General features: G+C 43.7%; 1 protein-coding gene across 1 annotated transcript; it reads right to left on the reverse strand.

Moving 5' to 3' along the window:
- Positions 1–353: 353 nt before the first annotated feature.
- asah1b (N-acylsphingosine amidohydrolase (acid ceramidase) 1b) lies at positions 354–18,177 on the reverse strand. Its single transcript, XM_007892813.2, has 14 exons — positions 18,059–18,177; positions 15,337–15,383; positions 14,303–14,393; positions 12,189–12,275; positions 11,401–11,479; positions 10,150–10,224; positions 9,171–9,216; positions 8,004–8,148; positions 7,268–7,322; positions 6,775–6,856; positions 4,897–5,028; positions 4,642–4,765; positions 2,271–2,327; positions 354–1,293 (listed from the first exon to the last, which is right to left on the reverse strand). The coding sequence occupies exons 1-14, from the start codon at positions 18,119–18,121 to the stop codon at positions 1,204–1,206; spliced, it is 1,173 nt and encodes a 390-aa protein (XP_007891004.1). The 5' UTR covers positions 18,122–18,177; the 3' UTR covers positions 354–1,203.
- Positions 18,178–19,298: the final 1,121 nt, after the last annotated feature.

The following is a 19,298-nucleotide window of genomic DNA, read 5'->3' on the forward strand; positions in this document are numbered from 1 at the left end:
GAAGCAGCAGATTGTAAATGGTTATAAATTCCAAATTTATTGCAATATTTTACATTTACAACTTCTCTAAAGTGAAACCTTTTACATGGTAATATAACAGTAAACGTATTACATTCCACAGGTTGGGTGCAAGATAAACTTTAAAATGAAATTGAACAATTTATTCCCAGACTTCAAATTAAACAAGTTAACACCAAATAAAACAAATGCAGTATTCTTTTAAAGAGAAGCCAAAAATGCCCCAAAGCGTCACATTGTTGCTCTAAATTAGTAACGTCAAATCAAATAAAACAGAAATACGCCATCAGATTTTGAACATGCTACCACAAAAATGAACCAAATGATATACTGTATGTGGTTTCAGGATTGGTTTAATGTCTGATTTGACCAACAGGAGCAATATTATACATACAGCAGAACACTGTGTTAGAACAACCACCCCATGAATCAATGTGCAAATTAATATATTAGATTTAAATGTGCTTTTACGCTGGGCTACTTTATCTCCCCTTTGCAATTTTATTGTCCAATGACGAAGAGAACATTAAATTCAAAAGTTAATAAAAGTTATTAACACCTCAATATAAATACAAACAAATTACTTCCACTGGTGAGATTAAATGGCGACACCATCCTTAAGTGCATTGTACCAGATTAAAAGATAAAATATCAGTTAAAGATTTTGAAAAGTTTAGATACTGAACCAATGAAATTCACACGTTTGAATGTCAGAACATTAAAAGTGTAAGAGATTCTGATCAGACATACAAAGCAGCTCCATTATGTGTTTCATTATAGCACAAATTAGCTTTATATTACGGTTACACCGTTCAATACTCAACTGGAAGTGATGTTGATAGTTATCCAATTATCCAGACATCAGCCATTTCAGCTTCATCTGTTTAAAAAAAGTTTAACTTCTGGATATCAGGTTACCCCCATCATTTTCTGCTTTGTGCACGCAAACAAGACCTCAAATACCGCATTATAACAGGCTTCCAGTGCGTCTTATTACATCAGTGCCTTGGGACGTCCTTCCAATGTAAAAAGCGCTATATAAATGTAATTTTGTATTGTATTGCATTCTGTATTTCAAGGCCATTAGGAATGTGACATGGTATTCCAGTAATATGAGTTTGCAGCTCAACTGGCTATTATTTGGAGACAGGCCAGTGAAATTCCTTGCTACATTAGGTGTCAGTTCTACCACGGTATGCAGGGGTCTGGACAGTCACGTAGATAGGCTTCAAATGTGCCTGACGACACTTCCATCAGCGTAGTATACGTGGTCAACTGCGAAATGCAAAACAGGATCTTAATCACCATCTAAAACTCACTACTAAATTAACTAAATCACATCCTTTTTTCATAATTGTACAAATGTTTACCTGGCCTCCAGTGATTGAGAAGCACCTGAAGAGAAATATCAGGGTCTCTCCCTCGCCTCCTCACTACTGGGAGGACTACTTTGGAAAATCCCAGTCGATGGGGTATTAAGATTAGATCCAAACCTTTCTTCCTGGTTATGGAAATTTGATTCATTACATAGTTTGCGTTTTTTAAAAAAATGAGGGGAATTGGCTGAAGGAAGGGATAGGGGAAATGATATTACACCTCCGTGGGACTTCTGTCAGGGGAAGTTCAAGCATGAAATTATGGGTACAGTTATGTATCAGTGATGGATTATGTTTTGGATGAGAAACAGATAAATTAACAAGAAAAACACTGATGGTGGAAATTTGAGATTGTGTATTGTATTGAGATTGTGTCATGTAAGTGTGAGGGGAGTTGCCAAGGTTACAGATGGCCTCCAAATGGAAACATAGGAATCGCTCTCATCCCTGAGCTGCTGGTTATCAGACCCTCATCTGAATCAACTGAGGTTGTAAATAGGCAATTGGGTATCGTGCTCTCATGTCTTTCTTGCAATTTAACTTAATAGTTCTTTTACATGTGCTTTCCAAAATAAAATCACTTGGAAGATAAATTAGCCGGATTTGTCAAGCGCTTTGAGACGTTCTCCCAAGGTGAACGTAACGAGTGATTTCAATGGTCAAGACATTACAAACTAGGCATTTTTAAAGTGAGCTGAAGGAAGGGAGTCAGGAATACACCATCGCACTGCTGCTTTCATGAAGCCGAGAATGATAGTGCAAACTGCCTTGTGTACTAGCAAGTAATTGATCATTGATTACCAAGCGCTGCAATTATTTTTTCAGGGGAGGAGAGAAGAGAGAAGCTTTAAAACGTTGGCAGTCATTCTAACTCACCTTGTTCAGAACAGGCTTTGTTGACAAAACATCATAAATGGCTGGTAAGGAAATTTTCTGGAAAAACAAATACACATAAAGCAACATGCAAAAACATCTCCACATTAGATTTGAGCTCATAATCTATCCAGACATTCCAATGCAGTGATAGGGGAAGTCACTGCCTTGTTGGAGGGTCCGTCCTTTGGATGAGACATTACACTGAGGTCCCATCTGCCTGCTCAGGTGGACGTTAAAGATCCCATGGAACTACTCGTACAAAAAGGGACAGAAGGACAAACCTGGGAACTACAGGCCAGTCAGCCTAACATCAGTAGTGGGGAAACTCCTGGAGACTATAATCCGGGACAGAATAAATCTTCACTTAGAAGAATATGGGTTAATCAGGGACATCCAGCACAGATTTGTTAACGGCAAATCTTGTCTAACAAATCTAATAGAATTTTTCGATGAGGTAACGGAGATGGTGGATAAAGGTAGTGCAGTTGATGTAGTTTATATGGACTTTCAAAGGCATTTGACATAGTGCCACATGAAAGACTTGTAAGAAAGATAGAAGTCCAAGGTATAAAACGGAGAGTGGCAGCATGGATCCAGAACTGGCTGGGAGACAGAAAGCAGAGAGTTGTGGTGAACGGCTGCTTTTCTGACTGGAGGGAAGTGTACAGTGACGTCCCCCAGGGATCGGTATTAGGACCACTGCTCTTCTTAATATACATAAATGATCTGGACTTGGGTATAGCAAGTACCCTTTCCAAGTTTGCGGACGACACAAAGTTAGGTAGGGTAGTAAACAGTGAGAAGGATAGTAACCAACTGCAGGAAGACATAGGCAGAATGGTAAAATGGGCAGACACGTGGCAGATGAATTTCAATGTAGAGAAATGCGAAGTAATGCATTTTGGTAGAAAGAATGAGGGGAGGCAATATAGGCTGGTAATACAATCTTAAGGGGGGTGAAAGAACAGAGAGACCTGGGGGTGCAGGTAAATGAATCCTTGAAGGTGGCAGGATAGGTGTAAAGCTGTAAAGAGGGCAAATGGGATTCTAGGCTTTATAAATAGGGGCATAGAGTACAAGAGTCAGGAGGTTATGATTAACATATATAAAACACTGGTTAGGCCTTAGTTAGAATACTGCGCCCAGTTCTGGGCACCACACTATAGGAAGGATCTTAGAGCATTGGAAAGGGTGCAGAGGAGATTTACAAGGATGGTACCAGGAATGAGGGATCTTCATTATGAGAAAAGGTTGGAGAGACTAGGATTATTCTTATTGGAGCAGAGAAGGTTACGAGGAGACCTAATAGAGGTCTTCAAAATCATGAGGGGATTTGATAGGTTAGAAAGGGAAAAAATGTTTCCATTGATGGGTGTGTCGGTGACTCGAGATCACAGATTTAAAATCGTCTCTAAAAGAAGCAGAGGGGAGGTGAGAAGAAATTTTTTCACGCAGCGAGTTGTTCAAATCTGGAACGCATTGCCTGAAAGGCTGGTCGAGGCCGATTCGATAACTACTTTTAAAAACGCGGTGGATGGGTATTTGAGGAGGACGGGTTTGCAGGGTTATGGGGAAAGGGCTGGGGAGTGGGATTGACATTAATTGCTCTATTCAAAGAGCTGGCACTAACTCGATGGGCCGAATGGCCTCTTTTTGTGCTGTACGATTCTACGATTCTATTTGAATAGAGAAGGGAGTGTCTGCCAGTATCTGGGCCAACAATTCTCTTTTACTTTTAGTATTTATCCAAATTGCTCTTAATGCCTAAATACATTCAACTTCAATGTAAGTCATTCTAAGACCCCCCTGTACAAAAATATTTCTAATTCCAATTTCCTGCCGAAAATCCTCAAATTGTTTCCTCTTGTTCTGGACTTGTTGATCAGTGGAAATAGGTTCTCTTTATTTACTCGACAATGACTGTTAATTCTTTTGAAGATCTCTATAGATTGTTCTTCAATATTCTCTGCTACAGAAAAATAGTCCCAACTTTTCAAGCCCTCATATAACTGATACAAGAGAACCCAGTTATTGTGCCCTTTTCTATAGTATTGCCTTCAGGCAACTTGCTTACGGACATCAACAACAAGAAGAAGATTGCATTTATAGAGCGCCTTTCACTTCAGGAGGACGTCCCGAGGCGCTGGACAGTTGGGTTGGGACCCGAGCAGGGGTGTCAAGTCCTGGATGAGGGCAAATTTCCTACAGTTGAATGTGAACAAGACTGAGGCCCTCCTGATTGGCTCACGCCAGCGCCTCAGCACCTCAGGCTCTGGCATCATCAACCTCCATGGTTGCTCACTTCCCTCACCTCCGTAACACCTCGGGATTAAAGTTCAGATTGCTGCTGCACACTAGAAAAGTAAGTTACCTTTTGCGTTGTTTCGTTCAGGCACTTCATGGCAGGAGTTCTGCGATTATCCAGGAACAGCGGGTCCTTCCAACGATCATAGTTAGTTTCCAGTACATACCAGCTGCCATGTTTAAGATCAAGCCTAGGAGGTGAGGAAAAATTAACTGAGGATTAAACTCCAGCACAAACACATTTAATGATAATCGATGTTCCACTTCATATAAGACGGTGAAGGACAGTCGAAACTCAAGACTCTACTTTGATAAAACTTACTCCCAGACATCCAGACAAGCTTTTCTCGAGCGTGTGATAACACAGCCTTCCCCTGACCGGTTGCCTCCGAGTATGAAGTACGCTGGTGCCAGCATTTTTGTATTAGTGAGTTGGTCCTTGGCTTGTGCGTAACTACAAGATAAAACATTAACATTTGGTGACCCTATGGTTATCAAATTCAAGTCTTCAGGTTCACAATTTCTGGCTTAAAATGAAGACAGGTAGATATGTGAAACGTTTGTATCATAATAATCCTTGCATTTGACTTTATCACGTCAAAATGTCTCAACGTGATACAAAGAGTGAAACAATTTTCACAACTACCGATGCAGGCTTAAAGGAAATTGCCATCATGCCTCGTCACCTGGGCCTATAGAAAAGTGCGTCCGCTTCCTTTGCTACAAACATCCCCTTTGCTACACACCTGTACACAGTGAGCTCGGCCCCACTACACACCTGTACAGTGAGCTCGGCCCCACTACACACCTGTACAGTGAGCTCGGCCCCACTACACACCTGTACAGTGAGCTCGGCCTCACTACACACCTGTACAGTGAGCTCGGCCCCACTACACACCTGTACACAGTGAGCTCGGCCCCACTACACACCTGTACAGTGAGCTCGGCCTCACTACACACCTGTACAGTGAGCTCGGCCTCACTACACACCTGTACAGTGAGCTCGGCCTCACTACACACCTGTACACAGTGAGCTCGGCCCCACTACACACCTGTACAGTGAGCTCGGCCCCACTACACACCTGTACAGTGAGCTCGGCCCCACTACACACCTGTACAGTGAGCTCGGCCTCACTACACACCTGTACACAGTGAGCTCGGCCCCACTACACACCTGTACACAGTGAGCGCGGCCCCACTACACACCTGTACAGTGAGCTCGGCCCCACTACACACCTGTACACAGTGAGCTCGGCCCCACTACACACCTGTACAGTGAGCTCGGCCTCACTACACACCTGTACAGTGAGCTCGGCCTCACTACACACCTGTACAGTGAGCTCGGCCCTGGGACTCTGCACGGTGTTTTCTCCACACCATTACTGTGGGTGGCGTATGTGTGGGGTGGGGAGTATTGTGATGGCGGAAGCGTCGCAAGCGGGAAATCGACTGTGCCTGCCGCCCGACCTAAACTGTGGCGAATTCATAGTAATTGCTGTACTATTCAAAGTTAAATTTCTTTGTGAAAATACATCTTCACAAAATGTATGCCTATATTTTTAATTCGGGTTGTTTCACAAAATGTGTCTCTCGATAGCACCAATCAACCTTATGGAACTTTCCACAAAATCTATCAAATTTCTCTGTAATTTTCAGCAAAATTTGTCAAACTCCCCATAATTTTTGGCAAATTTTTCTACCGGTCATCACCTACAAATAGTCACTGCACTTCAAAATAAAAATCCTTTGAAGAGCTTTGAGATGTCTGGAATCAGCTTTGGTTGTTTTTGACTGATGACTAAAAAAAGTTTTTTTAATTCTCCTACAATTCATTTGATAAGTTACTATATCAAATTCAAGGATTAATATATTACAGACTTAATATCTCAATCTCAACAATTTCATATCAACAAAAGCAGATTGGGATACATTGTACATGAACACATTTTCAGTGAATTTTGCCCTGAAAGGGATCAATTCCAATTCCCAGTGAAAGTTCTACAAAGTGAAAATGAAGTATCCTCAAAATAACACTTACTCCATTTTCAAAGGGGTTAGTGATACAGGAACACTGGGATTCTGAATTCAGTGTGTGAAATGGTTGCCCTCTTACACACAAAATATTTGCTCGCAAATACACACAACATGATACGGTGCTAAATCAATGTAAGGATTATTATTTCAGAACAGTATTCTATACCTGGTAGCATTCTCCAGCACCGACCGAGTAAGAAAACTCATCCAGAAGCCATCTCTTTTACCCAGGATCCATTCAATGATACCTAAAGAATAACTTATTTAATTTTTTTTTACCAATAATAAAGACTATGCGTTTCAAAGTCACGTTAGACAGGCTCAAACAATCCACTGAATCAGCTTTGGTTGTTTTTGACCGATGATGATTAAAAAAAGTTATTTTAATTCTCCTACAATTCAGCCATGAGCTCCAGTGATGCTTTTCACTCCCCCCCAAAGTTCTTATACTCCAAAATCTGAACATATTGACATTTTAAAAACTTCAATCTTTCTATGTTGACATACAAAGTTCCTATATAAACTAGACAAAAAGGGGTAGAAATAGAAAATTGGGTTAGGGTGTTTCAACTTAATATTGTTTGTTCTGAATCAAATTAAAGGAGTTCCACTTGCACAATATTTCAAATACACCGCGATTGAATAGATGAGCTATTTACCAATATATCCTCCATCAATGTTGAAACGCTCATTCATTGTGAGTGTGAATATCCCCTGCAAATAAACAGATACTTATGTTACAACAAAAACAACTTGCCTTGATATATTGACCTTCGTGTAGGATAACGTCTCAGAGTAATTTCCAGTGAATGGGTCAGACGCCAAACAGAAGGGAGGGGACCAGTGCTACAACACTGTTATTTGTTACAACACTGAAGTATCACAAAGTAAAATACTGCTATGGTGGTCAAGCTATGGTGCTACAAGAACAATTTAGACTTATATAGCACCTTCCAGATCAGTAGGATGTCTCAAAGCGCTTCACCAAACTCACTGGGAACGAGGAGAGAGGGGAGAGAAAAATAATTGCCAGTTTGTTCGAAAAGATAGATCTTAAGGTGGGCTTTAAAGGCAGGAAGGTAGGGCTAAAGCAGGTTGCATAGGAACAATATTTTTAAAAACAAAACCAGAAGTCGCTGGGAATACTCAGCAGGTCAGGCAAAACAATATTTTTAGATGCTTATCCTCAAACAAATGCATCTAATTTATTCTGTCGGTTCTAAATACGGTCACTATACTTTACAGTATATCCTGTGAGGCATTTGGGGATGTCCTCCCGACATGGCAAATACAAGTATTATTATTATGAAAATACAATATACAGTATTATATGCAAAATATAATATATATGCAAATGCATAGTCCCACACCATCTCAGAATTGTTTAGTACTTACAGGCCTCATGCCAGTCAACATTCCAACATATCCAGCAAAATTAGTGGATTTAAATATGGTTTTGTTGTTCCTCTGGAAATCTAGATTAACTGTTAAAGGTCGAAGATATTCTGGAATCTCCCAACTATGTTTTTTTATATCCCAACTGCAAAAGAAGAAAATGGAAGGACAATTTACTCACAAAAGTCCTTTTTGTTGGAGTTATAACAGATGAGGAAATTATTACATCTCCTCAAACTATTGGGTTAATGCTTTCACAATGTATTTGATTATTGTCCTTCCCTCCCTGCATTAGCTCAGCACCACTTACAAAAGGTGAACATTGATTATCCACCAATCTCAAGTATCCACAGTCAGGCCTCTTCTGTTATGGGAGATAATCAAGGATTCAATGTTCGGGAGCCTTTTTAACAACATCTTAAACTGGGGGTTTCAATCTTTCAAAATAAGCATCTTCATGTCTCACATTTTTGAAGATTCACTTAGGCATTTTCTGCAATTACAGTTATACAAGTATAAAGATCTTCAGTATAAAGTGGGTTTGCTTATATGATCCTCAACATTTACTTAACCCTGTCCCCCACACCCTAAAAAAAATACAAGCACCATGTGCACTGTCATAGGAAAGTTAAAAATTGTTGACTTCCATGTCATCAGGTCACTGCTGAAATGAGTGGTTTCGGTGATGATGATCTGAATGTCAGTCAATTTGACACTCTGTGTGCCTGCCTGGCTGGCTGCTGGGGTTTCATCCCTTTGCACTCAGGCACAACGACTGCTGAAGTGCTGATCAGCAATCGTGCCCCTTTACAGTGCTTGTTTGAGGATACATTTGTTTAAAGAGCCTAACTAAACAGGCTACAATTGTAGTTTTCATATAAAAATCACAATGCAACACTGTAAAAATACACTACAGTTGGAGTTCCTACACAAAAAGATTCATTCTTTCACAAAATTACAGAAGAGCACTTTTACTAAATGTAGATGTTTATGCTGATTACTGCTGGGATAGAAACCATTCCTGACAGTTGCCTCGCAGTGACATTTATGAAGGTAATATCAAAATCAAAAATGCTTTTTAAACTATCTGAAATATGATAATACGACATGACCATATTTTAATCACTACCAATAAACCAACTCGTTTTGCATGGATCTTGTACTTACCCAAGAAACAATCCAAAATCCAGATTTCTAGCGTGGTATAACTTGCCTGGAAATAAACATAATTGTGTTCAATTCATGTACCATGTTGTCTCAACAACATTGGAGTCCTGTAGCTCAGTGGTTAGAGCACTCGCTTTGCAAGCGAGAGACCTGAGTTCAATTCCAGGCAGGGCGAAACCTTAGGCAAGTTTCCTTACTCCACACGCCTAATAATAATCCCTCCAAAACCAAAAACAATAATAAATTGGTCATTTTCAATCTACGACTGTTTGTGGGACATTGCTGTGCGCAATTGGCTGCCGCGTTCGCCCACAAATATACAGTCAATTCACTTTACAGTGTGTTCTGTGAAGCGCTTTGGGACGTCCTCCCGACGTGAAAAGCGCTATATCAAATGCAAGGATTATTATTATAACAACATTAGTCATGGAATTAGAGAACTCAGCATAGCTTACCTCAAAGATTCGTATATTATGATGCATTAAAAAGTGACCCATATTGTTTTATATTATAGAAAGACCCACATTATATTAAAAAGTGACTTATGTTATATATGTTTTTTCCCAGCGAGTTGTTACAACCTGGAATGCACTGCCTGAAAGGGGGTGGGGGAAACAGATTTAACAGTAGATTTCAAAAGGGAATTGATAAGGGAAAAATTGCAAGGCTAAGGGGTAAGAGTGGGATAGTTGGGTAGCTCTTTCAAAGAGTCAGCACAGGCACAAGGGGATGGTTCTGTGCTGTAATATTCGATGATTGTAAAGTGACCTATATTATTAGACAAAAAGTAAAAGCTGACGATTATTTCTGATCCATCTTCCTCTGAATGCTTTTAAATTTTAATTTTTAAGTTTTTTTTAATTTTGCAATATTTTAACTAAAGGGCCGTTTTAGTTTTCTTTCCCCATATTTCTTCCTGCTCTCACCATAAATATTTACCAGGACACCCAGTTAAGAGACTTCATAATTGCAAACATACCAGTTGTATCTTCAGCTACAAGTGATGTACACACTGTGAATATTTCATAGAAGACATTGAAGAACATAACTTCCCCTGTAATTTAAACAAGAAACTGCAATGGTTAAGAAATAAGAGCACTCAAACCTGCTATATGCATTACTTTAAACAGACTTACTATGTTAAGAAAAGCAGTCACAACATTCTCCAGCCTAGAAATTTATTGAAGCCGTTTCACAAATGTTACAACTGAAGTGAAGAATTCCTGTGTTGGAAGTCAAATATTTCACACCTGGGCCAGTCAGCATCAGCACCAAGTACTCTCAAGTAGGGTGTTGAGTAAAGCTCCTGTTACACAACTTTATAAAGCGTCTTAAGCGACTCTCTACCCCCTCCTCGCTCCCTCCTTTCCCTCCCCTCACCCTGACCATTTCCCCCCTGCTTGGGTCCTGACGTAAAAGGCACCATACAAATGTAATCTTGTTGTTGTTGATTCTAGGCTTCCTTATGGCAAGATCAGCAATTTAGATGCAATTAGTAACTTTATGTTGTGGGCTCCTTAGAGGATGCCAAACATCAGTTTAACACAGACCAGGGTTTAAACCTGCAGTATTTGAGTCTATTCGGCGCAGTATTGCACCAGACATTGCCTTTATCTTATAAGGCCTTTGGGAGGATTTCCTTAACTTTTAAAAGTCTGATTAGCAATCAGATGCAGATGTTTATAACACTATGCCCATTAACCCAACACTACGTGTTACAGATGTTATCTCTTAACAGCCACCACAAAAGGATGTTTCATGATGATTGGTTTCACAGCTATTTTACAACCCAACACTTTTAGATTATATATGCAGGATAGCTGTCTAGGAGAATTAATAAATAGAATTCTTACTGAGAGGTTACCCTCCCACTCCCCACAAATTGTTGTTTATCATTCGGAAGTACTTTATTGCAACCAAAAATACAACATAAAGCTCTTAAGGAAAATTCATTTAGTTTGGGATCCAATTTACCAGTGTTGAGCATCATGAATTGTCCCAACAGCCAGTGAGCTCTGATACTGATAAGTAGAGACAACCCCACCAATGAATCAATTATTATGATAAGATCACTATAATAAGGATGATTCAGATGAAGAAGGCCCTACGGTCCATTTTATCTAATCTTTCCAGAATACCCACCGCACTGTCCCACATCAAAATCGAGCGACAAACAGCTGACTAATAAGTAATAAACATTTGACACATATTATAACAATAATTGCAATACCCAAGGGCAGTCCAGAAACATCTGCGATTCCCTTTATTTCTTCATTAAATGGAAAAGGAAGTGTGTCTACCAGCGGAGCCTGGAAGAAGAGGAAAAGGGTGTGAAACAATGTTACAAGGATTTCTAAAAATGTTATTGAGGGACACACTGCCAGAATTAATTCTTGAATTGGTACTCTCAAACAAGCACAGAGAGTTTAGCCCAAGAACAGGAAAAGATACCAATACCAACTTCTTACTTTCTTATCTTGTTCCATCTCTCGCTTCAGAAATATAGCTCTGCTGCAAGGCAGTAATGTAACATAACACCATGCAGCTCATACAATATGAAATCTAGTCAGTAGAAAAAATGAACACATGATGTATAGCCACCCAAAGCACATTCAGCACTACTTTATTGAAAGTCAACATTACAGTTAACATGGAGGTTTTAGCAACAAAATCAGCATTTTTGCAACATAGTCTCTCAATCGTGTTATAAGTACTATCGAATATCATCTTAACAATGAAACGTCTAGGTTATAGAACATACAATTCTATAAACTACTGCATAAAATGGGCCAGGATGAATCTGAGGCATACAAAGTGCCTCAGATTCATCCTGCTCCACTTTATGCAGTAGTTTATAGAATTCTTTACCTAAGGCATAAATACAGAGCAATGAAGGCAAGTAACCACTTGGGTTTCAAACTTTTGAGGACAATAGACAGGACAAAATACAACCATATGCAAGACAGTGCCTGGCCATGTTTAGAAGTAAATTAGAAATAAACTGAATTGCATTCTTACCAGATGTTTGTCCACGAGCTCAATCAGTTTGCCACTCGGGAAGAAGTCGTTTGCTAAATTCTTGATTGCCTGGATTAAATTTGTCACCTGAAATCAATCAATAAAACATATGCTTTAGAAGTGTTGTTTTTAATGTAAATGTAAAATTTAATTGAACACCATCTAATATCAAATTAAAAACAAGTCTTGTGTAGTCTTCCTCTCTCCCTGAAAATATTCACTTGTGTTGGGAGCATATTTCTGTAAGTGCCTGGTGCCCTATACGTTGCCCAGAGAGCTTTTCTTTATGTATGAGTTTAGACATTAGATATCAGCAAACTATTTGACTGAGGGAAGAAAAAAACATTAGAGAGGAGTCGGATCCTATCCTGACCCTACGTTGCCATTACGGATTCCTGGATGATCAAATCTGGAGAAGGAAACCTTGCTCGTCTCTTTAAGTACCTTTGAATCTGTCTCCCGTTCCTCTCTCACCATCACTAAAACCTACATGAAACCGACCACCTGCTCCCTCGAACCCATCCCTACCCCTCTTATCTCTCAGCTCCATCTCCTTGCTCCCCCTACTCACCGACATCATAAACCTCTCCCTGTCCACTGGCACTATTCCTACTCCTGTAACAATGTCAGTCAACACTCCTATCCTTAAAAAACCCTCCTTCAACTCATCCCTCTCTGAAATTGCCATCCCATCTCCAACCTCTCTTTCCTTTCCAAGGTCCTGGAACAAGTCATTGGTTCCCAGCTTCGCTCCTTCTTCTCCCGCACACCCTCCACAAACCCCTCCAATCGGGTTTTTGTGCCGCCCACAGCACAGAAACAGCCCTGGTCAAAGTGACAAAGGACATTCTGTCCATCTGCGACCAGGACTCCCTCTGCCTGCTTGACCTCTCTACTGCCTTTGACACTGTGGACCACTCTACCCTCCTCCACGTCTCCGCCTCGCCCATCCCATCATTGGCGGGCAGGCCTTCAGCCTCTCTGCCCCCAACTTGTGGAACTCCATCCCGCATTCCCACCGCCTCGTCCCATCCCTTGCCTCTTTCAAGACCCGTCTCAAGGCCATCCTCTTCGACCGTGCCTTCGGTCACCCTGCTTTCCCCCTGCCCGAAGAATTCTGAATATAGTGTTTTCAATATTTTTTCAAACATTGGTTTACAAATATTTCCTGTTTCAAAACATGATGTAAAAAATTGTTGGAAGTAAGACACAGCAGAATGAAACTGAGTGACAGTAACAGATAAGAAATGAGGTGCTCAAAGATTAAATCGGACCCAGATTTAATTTTCTTCCAGCTGTACATACCCTTTCTAAAATACGTCAATAAGCTTAGCATCTTGCCATAACAATATGCTTCAGTTGCCTTCTTCCTCATAACACTTGTGCAAATTTGTGCTTCTGACATTTGTGCATTAAGTACTCAACTGGAACATAGAAGTTGAAGCATGTTAAAGTAAGCTATTTTCTAAATGTTTAAGGAGAACAAATTATCAGTCTTTTTATTCACAACGTTGAATAACATCTGCATTACACCTCATATCAGTTTTCAGAAATGTATAAAAAAGGAGCCATAATTATCTAGCTGCATTCTTGTTTACAAACTTCTGATTTAGTACAACTATAGGAAATGACATTACGTCAGTATCATGAACAAAAGAATAATATTCCTTGCATTTGATATAGTGCCTTGTATTGTCAGCAAAGGATTTTACTGTTAAGTGTAGTGACTGTATATTTGTAGCGAACATGGCAGACAATTTGAGCACACTGGGAACAACTCACTTCTCTTCAAATAGTGCCATAGAATCTTTATCGTCCACCTGAACAGGCCTTAGGGAGGATCTAGGGTTTTATGCTTTATCCGAAGGTTGACTGACACATATCGAAATTGTAGAGCTCCTCCAGCAGTGTAACGGAGTAGAAGCCGACACCACAATCTTGGGACTTGAATCCATAACATTCTGACTCAAAGGTAAGAGTTTTATAAACTGAGCCAGGCTGTGACTGAGCACTGAACCACGAGTGTCAATCACCATTCTTAAAATGGTTCAACGATATAAAAAAATCATTGGTTTCTACAGAAGATATGCCCACACAAGAGATTGATCACATACCTCTACTTTCTTGTCACTGATCAGCTGGTTCCACCTTTTATGTGGTGCAGAATCAAGATTTATTGTGTACCAAGGAATTTTTCCTTTAAATCTGTGTATGCAAGAAATCAGGACATTAACACTAATTTATGTACAGTATTACATTGAAGCAGAAGCGTTTATTCTCACTATGCTGAGAAGCAGAGGTCATTACATGAACGTCACACAGTTCAGCTGTCACTTTTGCTGACTGAACAAAAGAGCAGTTGTACATTCTTATTCTTCCTTTAAATGAAGGTGTTAAACCAAGGTCCCATGTGCCTGTTTAGGTGGATATTAAAGATACCATAGCATTATTCGAAAAGAGAAGGGAATTTATCTCAGTGACAATCCCCCAAATAAAATTGCTCATTCACTTCATGGCTGTTTATGGATATTGCTGTGTACAAATTAGGTGCCTTATTCGCCTACAAAATACACAGTCACTAGATTTCATGGATTATCATTTGAAGAGTACTGAGATGTTTTCCTGATATAAAAGGTGCAAAATATAAGGATTATTATTATTTAATAATTAAGTTAGAAAGTGATCTGAGTAGTAAAAATTATGGCAAATGACGACATACGTCACAAGGTGGACCTATAAAGTGATACATTATTATTAAATTCTTGGTTATGTCATTGTGCTGGATCTTTTTTGTACAGAGCAGACTGTGAATGGCAAACATGTAAAAACCACATTAAGCCTTACTGTTATAAATATAATTGAACTGTAATATATTGCCAAAAAGTAAAACTAAGAGCCCCTACAAACATTTTGCATAACATTTTGAACAGTTCATGCAGCATTTTGTAAGAGTAGATTAAAGTTTTCTGGTAGAGCCTTTGTGAAGCTGTTAAAAACAATTATATTCTTGGTACAACCTCCTTACTCCAGTTCCCAGGTCATAAAAATACACATTAAGGCACTGAACCAGATTATACTACAGTTAAAAGTTTCCTTTATACAACCTGTGCTTTCAATTCATTGCCATCTACAATATTTTACTTCTTACGTTGGGCCATGTGGAGGGTAAGTGCCTTTTCTGCATTCTTCAGAATACTGTGTAAAGAAAAGAAACATATGAACATTAAAGAGGTTCACTCTCTATTACACATTAGCAGCAATAGGGGGTTGTGCCGAGGCCGCCAGATATTCTGATATTTCCTGGCTTTTAGGAACAGAAAGGCTGACATTTAAGTAATTAAGTGTACCAAAGGTCGCTCCCGATTTTAGTATCAGAAATTCTCAGTTCCTTATTTTGGAGCATTTTCCTCAACACACTCGTTGAAAATTGGCATTTTCAAGCAAATAGATTTAGAATTCATTCACTGATGATGTCTAAACGTCTCATCTGATCAGAGTACACTAACTCCACCTATCCAGTACAAGTAATATAATAATAATCCTTGCATTTAATACAGCGTTTTTCATGTTTTCTCGACATCTCAAAGCGCTTCACCGAATAGACTGTAAAGCGAATTGATTGTATATTTGTGGGCGAAACGCGGCAGCCAATTGCGCACAGCGGTGTCCCACAAACAGTCATGGATTGAAGTGACCAATTTATTCTTTTATTCTTGAGGATTATCAGGCGTGTGGAGTAAGGAAACTTGCCCATGGTTTTGCCCTCCCAGGAATCGAGCCCAGGTCCCTCACATGCAAGGCGAGCGCTATAACCACTGAGCGACAGGATGCACCCCTCCTGGGAACGAGTGCGCATTCCAACAAATATCTTGGGATGCGTAGAGCTCTCAGTTTGGTTTGGGTATTCCTAGGCACGGTGGTGGGTTTCCCGCGTGTGCGGGACGCCCGGCTGACCCGACAAAAAGCAATAAGCCGACACGTCTTTTTTTTTGTCACTCGCACAAGAAAAAGACACAATTCGAAAAAAGAGTTAAATTGCGCCTTTTTTTTTTGAGCCTCGAGCCACCCTCCTTCCCCCCTCCCACCTCCCCGATCGGGTCCGTGAACACCGACCGTCCGGCGCCTCGGGACGGCTGCCTGAGGCGAAGGGCCCGACGCCAACGGACCGGCGCCGCTGCCGGGTCAAACCGACCCCAGAAAAAAAAGTTCGAGAGGCGAAGCCCTGTCCAATTTCCTAACGCGTTTACCGGTTTTTGAAAAAAAAAACCACACACACGCACACAAATGCCACTCCTCCGGCCGAAGGCAAAAAAACAACAACGACGACGACAAAAAGAGACTCGAAAAAACGCTGCGGGGCGGACCCGGGAGGGAGGCAGCGGGAGCGGTTCGCAAGGCCGCGGGCGCGAGAGCTGAGGTCCTCACTCAACCTCTCCTTACACATAAACTCCCCCACTCACAGTCACCCACTCGATTTGGTGATCACCCGGGGCCTCAGTGTCTCGGATGTCACTATTACCGACAAGGCCATCTCTGACCACTACTTCATCTCCTTCACCACCTCCACCAGACCCACCACCATCTTCTACCGCCCCTGGAAGAAGTTACCCCCACAATCCCTAACCGCTGCCTTGGAGTCCTCTGAACTCCTCTCCCTCTGACCTTCAACCCTCACCGACCACACAACTGGCACCGCCTTCCATCACCTCCGGAACATCGCCAGACTATGGCACTACCTCACCCCTCACGCTGCTGAAACCCTGGTCCACGCCTTTATCACCTCAAGGCTGGACTATGGGAACTCTCTCCTCGCCGGCCTTCCCGCCACCTCCCTCCACACTGCAGGTCATTCAGAACTCTGCAGCTCGTGTACTGTCCCGCACCAGGACCACATCACTCCCACCCTCGCTCGCCTCCACTGGCTTCCCATCCCCCAGAGGATCGAATTCAAGATCCTCATCCTAACCTACAAGGCCATTCACGGCCTTGCTCCCTCCTACCTCTCCAACCTACTATCCCCCTACCTACCTGCCCGTACCCTCCGTTCCTCTGGCTCCGGTCTGCTCCACATCCCCCGCCCCAACCGCCCTACCATCGGTGGTCGGGCCTTCAGCCTCTCAGCCCCGAGGCTCTGGAACTCTATCCCCCATTCGCCGCTTCCTCCCTTTCCTCCTTCAAGGCCGGTCTCAAGACCTTTCTCTTTGACTGTGCCTTCAGCTCCCCTCTCGACTCTCTACCCCCTCCTCGCTCCCTCCCTTCCCTCCCCTCCCCTGACCATTTCCCCCCTCCTCGCTCCCTCCCTTCCCTCCCCTCACCCTGACCATTTCCCCAATGCTCGGGTCATGACCCAACTGTACAGCGCCTTGGGACGTCCTCCTGACGTGAAAGGCGCTCTATAAATGGAATCTTGTTGTTGTTGTTGTTGAGGTCTCCAACAGCCGTCGCGGCGGCGCCGTTCCTTTTCCGCCGGTCTCGCCCTTCGACCGCTTCCCCCCCACTCCCCGGCCCTCGGCCCCCACCCCCTCCGCCCAGACCCCCCCCCCTGGACCTTCCCCCAGACCACCCCCCATGATTAACGAGGGGGTAACAGGGCTCCGGCTCCCACCGCCCTCCAAATAACCGGGGGGGGGGGGGGGGATTGGCTGCCGCGCGCGCCGCCCACCGACGCACGGTCACTACACACAGTCACTACACTTCGCGGTCTGCGCTCTGCGAAGCGCTTCGGGAGACGTCGAGGAGACGCGCTCTGTCAAACGCCAGGACTGTCGCTGCTGCTGTTATTGTTGTTGATGCCGCCGACGCCTGGTGGTGGGGGCGGTGGTGGGGGCGGCGATTGTGGGAGAGACGTGTTGGGAAGCGGAGTCACTCACGGGCGGTAGGTCCTGAGCCACAGAGGAGAGCGCCGGGAGGAGGAGGAGGAGGAGCGGCGCCATCTTCGCTGTCACTGACTGTCACTGGCGGCGGCGGCGGCCCCGCGCAGGCGCACTCTGCCACAGGGGCCCGGGAGCCGTCACTGCGCGCGCACCGCGTGGGGGGGGGTCAGCACTCTCTGCTGCCGCCACCACTGAGCGAAGGACTCGGTTTCCAGCAGCGACAGCGGCGCTGACGTGTACTGTGTGACGGCCGAGGAACCACAGGTCCGGGCGGCAAAACCCAGGCCAGGAAATTAGAAGTTGTGAATGAGAAGCACTCCCTCCCCCCCCCTCACCCCCCGTACACATGGGCTGTGCCGCCCAGCGAGCGGCACGTGACTTGAGCGCGTGACGCCGTTGTTCCAGTTTTAGTGGAATCAGGTGATAGCGCTCAGTCAGTCATGTGACCAGAGGGGGGGGGGCATGTGACCAGAGGGGGCATGTGACCAGGGGGGGGGGGCATGTGACCAGAGGGGGGGGGGGGCATGTGACCAGAGGGGGGCATGTGACCAGGGGGGGCATGTGACCAGAGGGGGGGGGGCATGTGACCAGAGGGGGCATGTGACCAGGGGGGGCATGTGACCAGAGGGGGGCATGTGACCAGGGGGGCATGTGACCAGAGGGGGGCATGTGACCAGAGGGGGCATGTGACCAGGGGGGGCATGTGACCAGAGGGGGCATGTGACCAGAGGGGGGGCATGTGACCAGAGGGGGGGGGGGCATGCGACCAGGGGGGCATGTGACCAGAGGGGGGGCATGTGACCAGAGGGGGGCATGTGACCAGAGGGGGCATGTGACCAGAGGGGGCCATGTGACCAGAGGGGGCATGTGACCAGAGGGGGCATGTGACCAGAGGGGGCATGTGACCAGGGGGGGCATGTGACCAGGGGGGGCATGTGACCAGGGGGGGCATGTGACCAGAGGGGGATGTGACCAGAGGGGGGGGGGGGGGCAATGCGACCAGAGGGGGGGGGGAGCAATGTGACCAGAGGAGGGGGGGCAATGTGACCAGAGGGGGGGGGCAATGTGACCAGAGGGAGGGGGGGGCAATGTGACCAGAGGGAGGGGGGGGCAATGTGACCAGAGGGGGTGGTAGCAATGTGACCAGAGGGTGGGGGGGGCAATGTGACCAGAGGGGGGGGGGCAATGTGACCAGAGGGGGGGGGGCTGTATTGTAGAAAGTTGATATCAACTCAGG

This window comes from Callorhinchus milii, unplaced genomic scaffold (genome assembly GCF_018977255.1).
Source record: "Callorhinchus milii isolate IMCB2004 unplaced genomic scaffold, IMCB_Cmil_1.0 Scaffold1, whole genome shotgun sequence".
NCBI classification, from domain to species: domain Eukaryota; kingdom Metazoa; phylum Chordata; class Chondrichthyes; order Chimaeriformes; family Callorhinchidae; genus Callorhinchus; species Callorhinchus milii.

What these genes read in the sequence shown, in the direction of transcription:
- asah1b (XM_007892813.2), bottom strand. Translation starts at nt 18,121, where the DNA reads ATGGCGCCGCTCCTCCTCCTCCTCCTCCCGGCGCTCTCCTCTGTGGCT. An exon ending in TGAACGAAACAACGCAAAAG is followed by an intron (nt 2,328 to 4,641) that starts GTAACTTACTTT and finishes TTGTTTTTCCAG; the next exon opens with AAAATTTCCTTACCAGCCAT. An exon ending in CAAAGCCTGTTCTGAACAAG is followed by an intron (nt 1,294 to 2,270) that starts GTGAGTTAGAAT and finishes TGCATTTCGCAG; the next exon opens with TTGACCACGTATACTACGCT.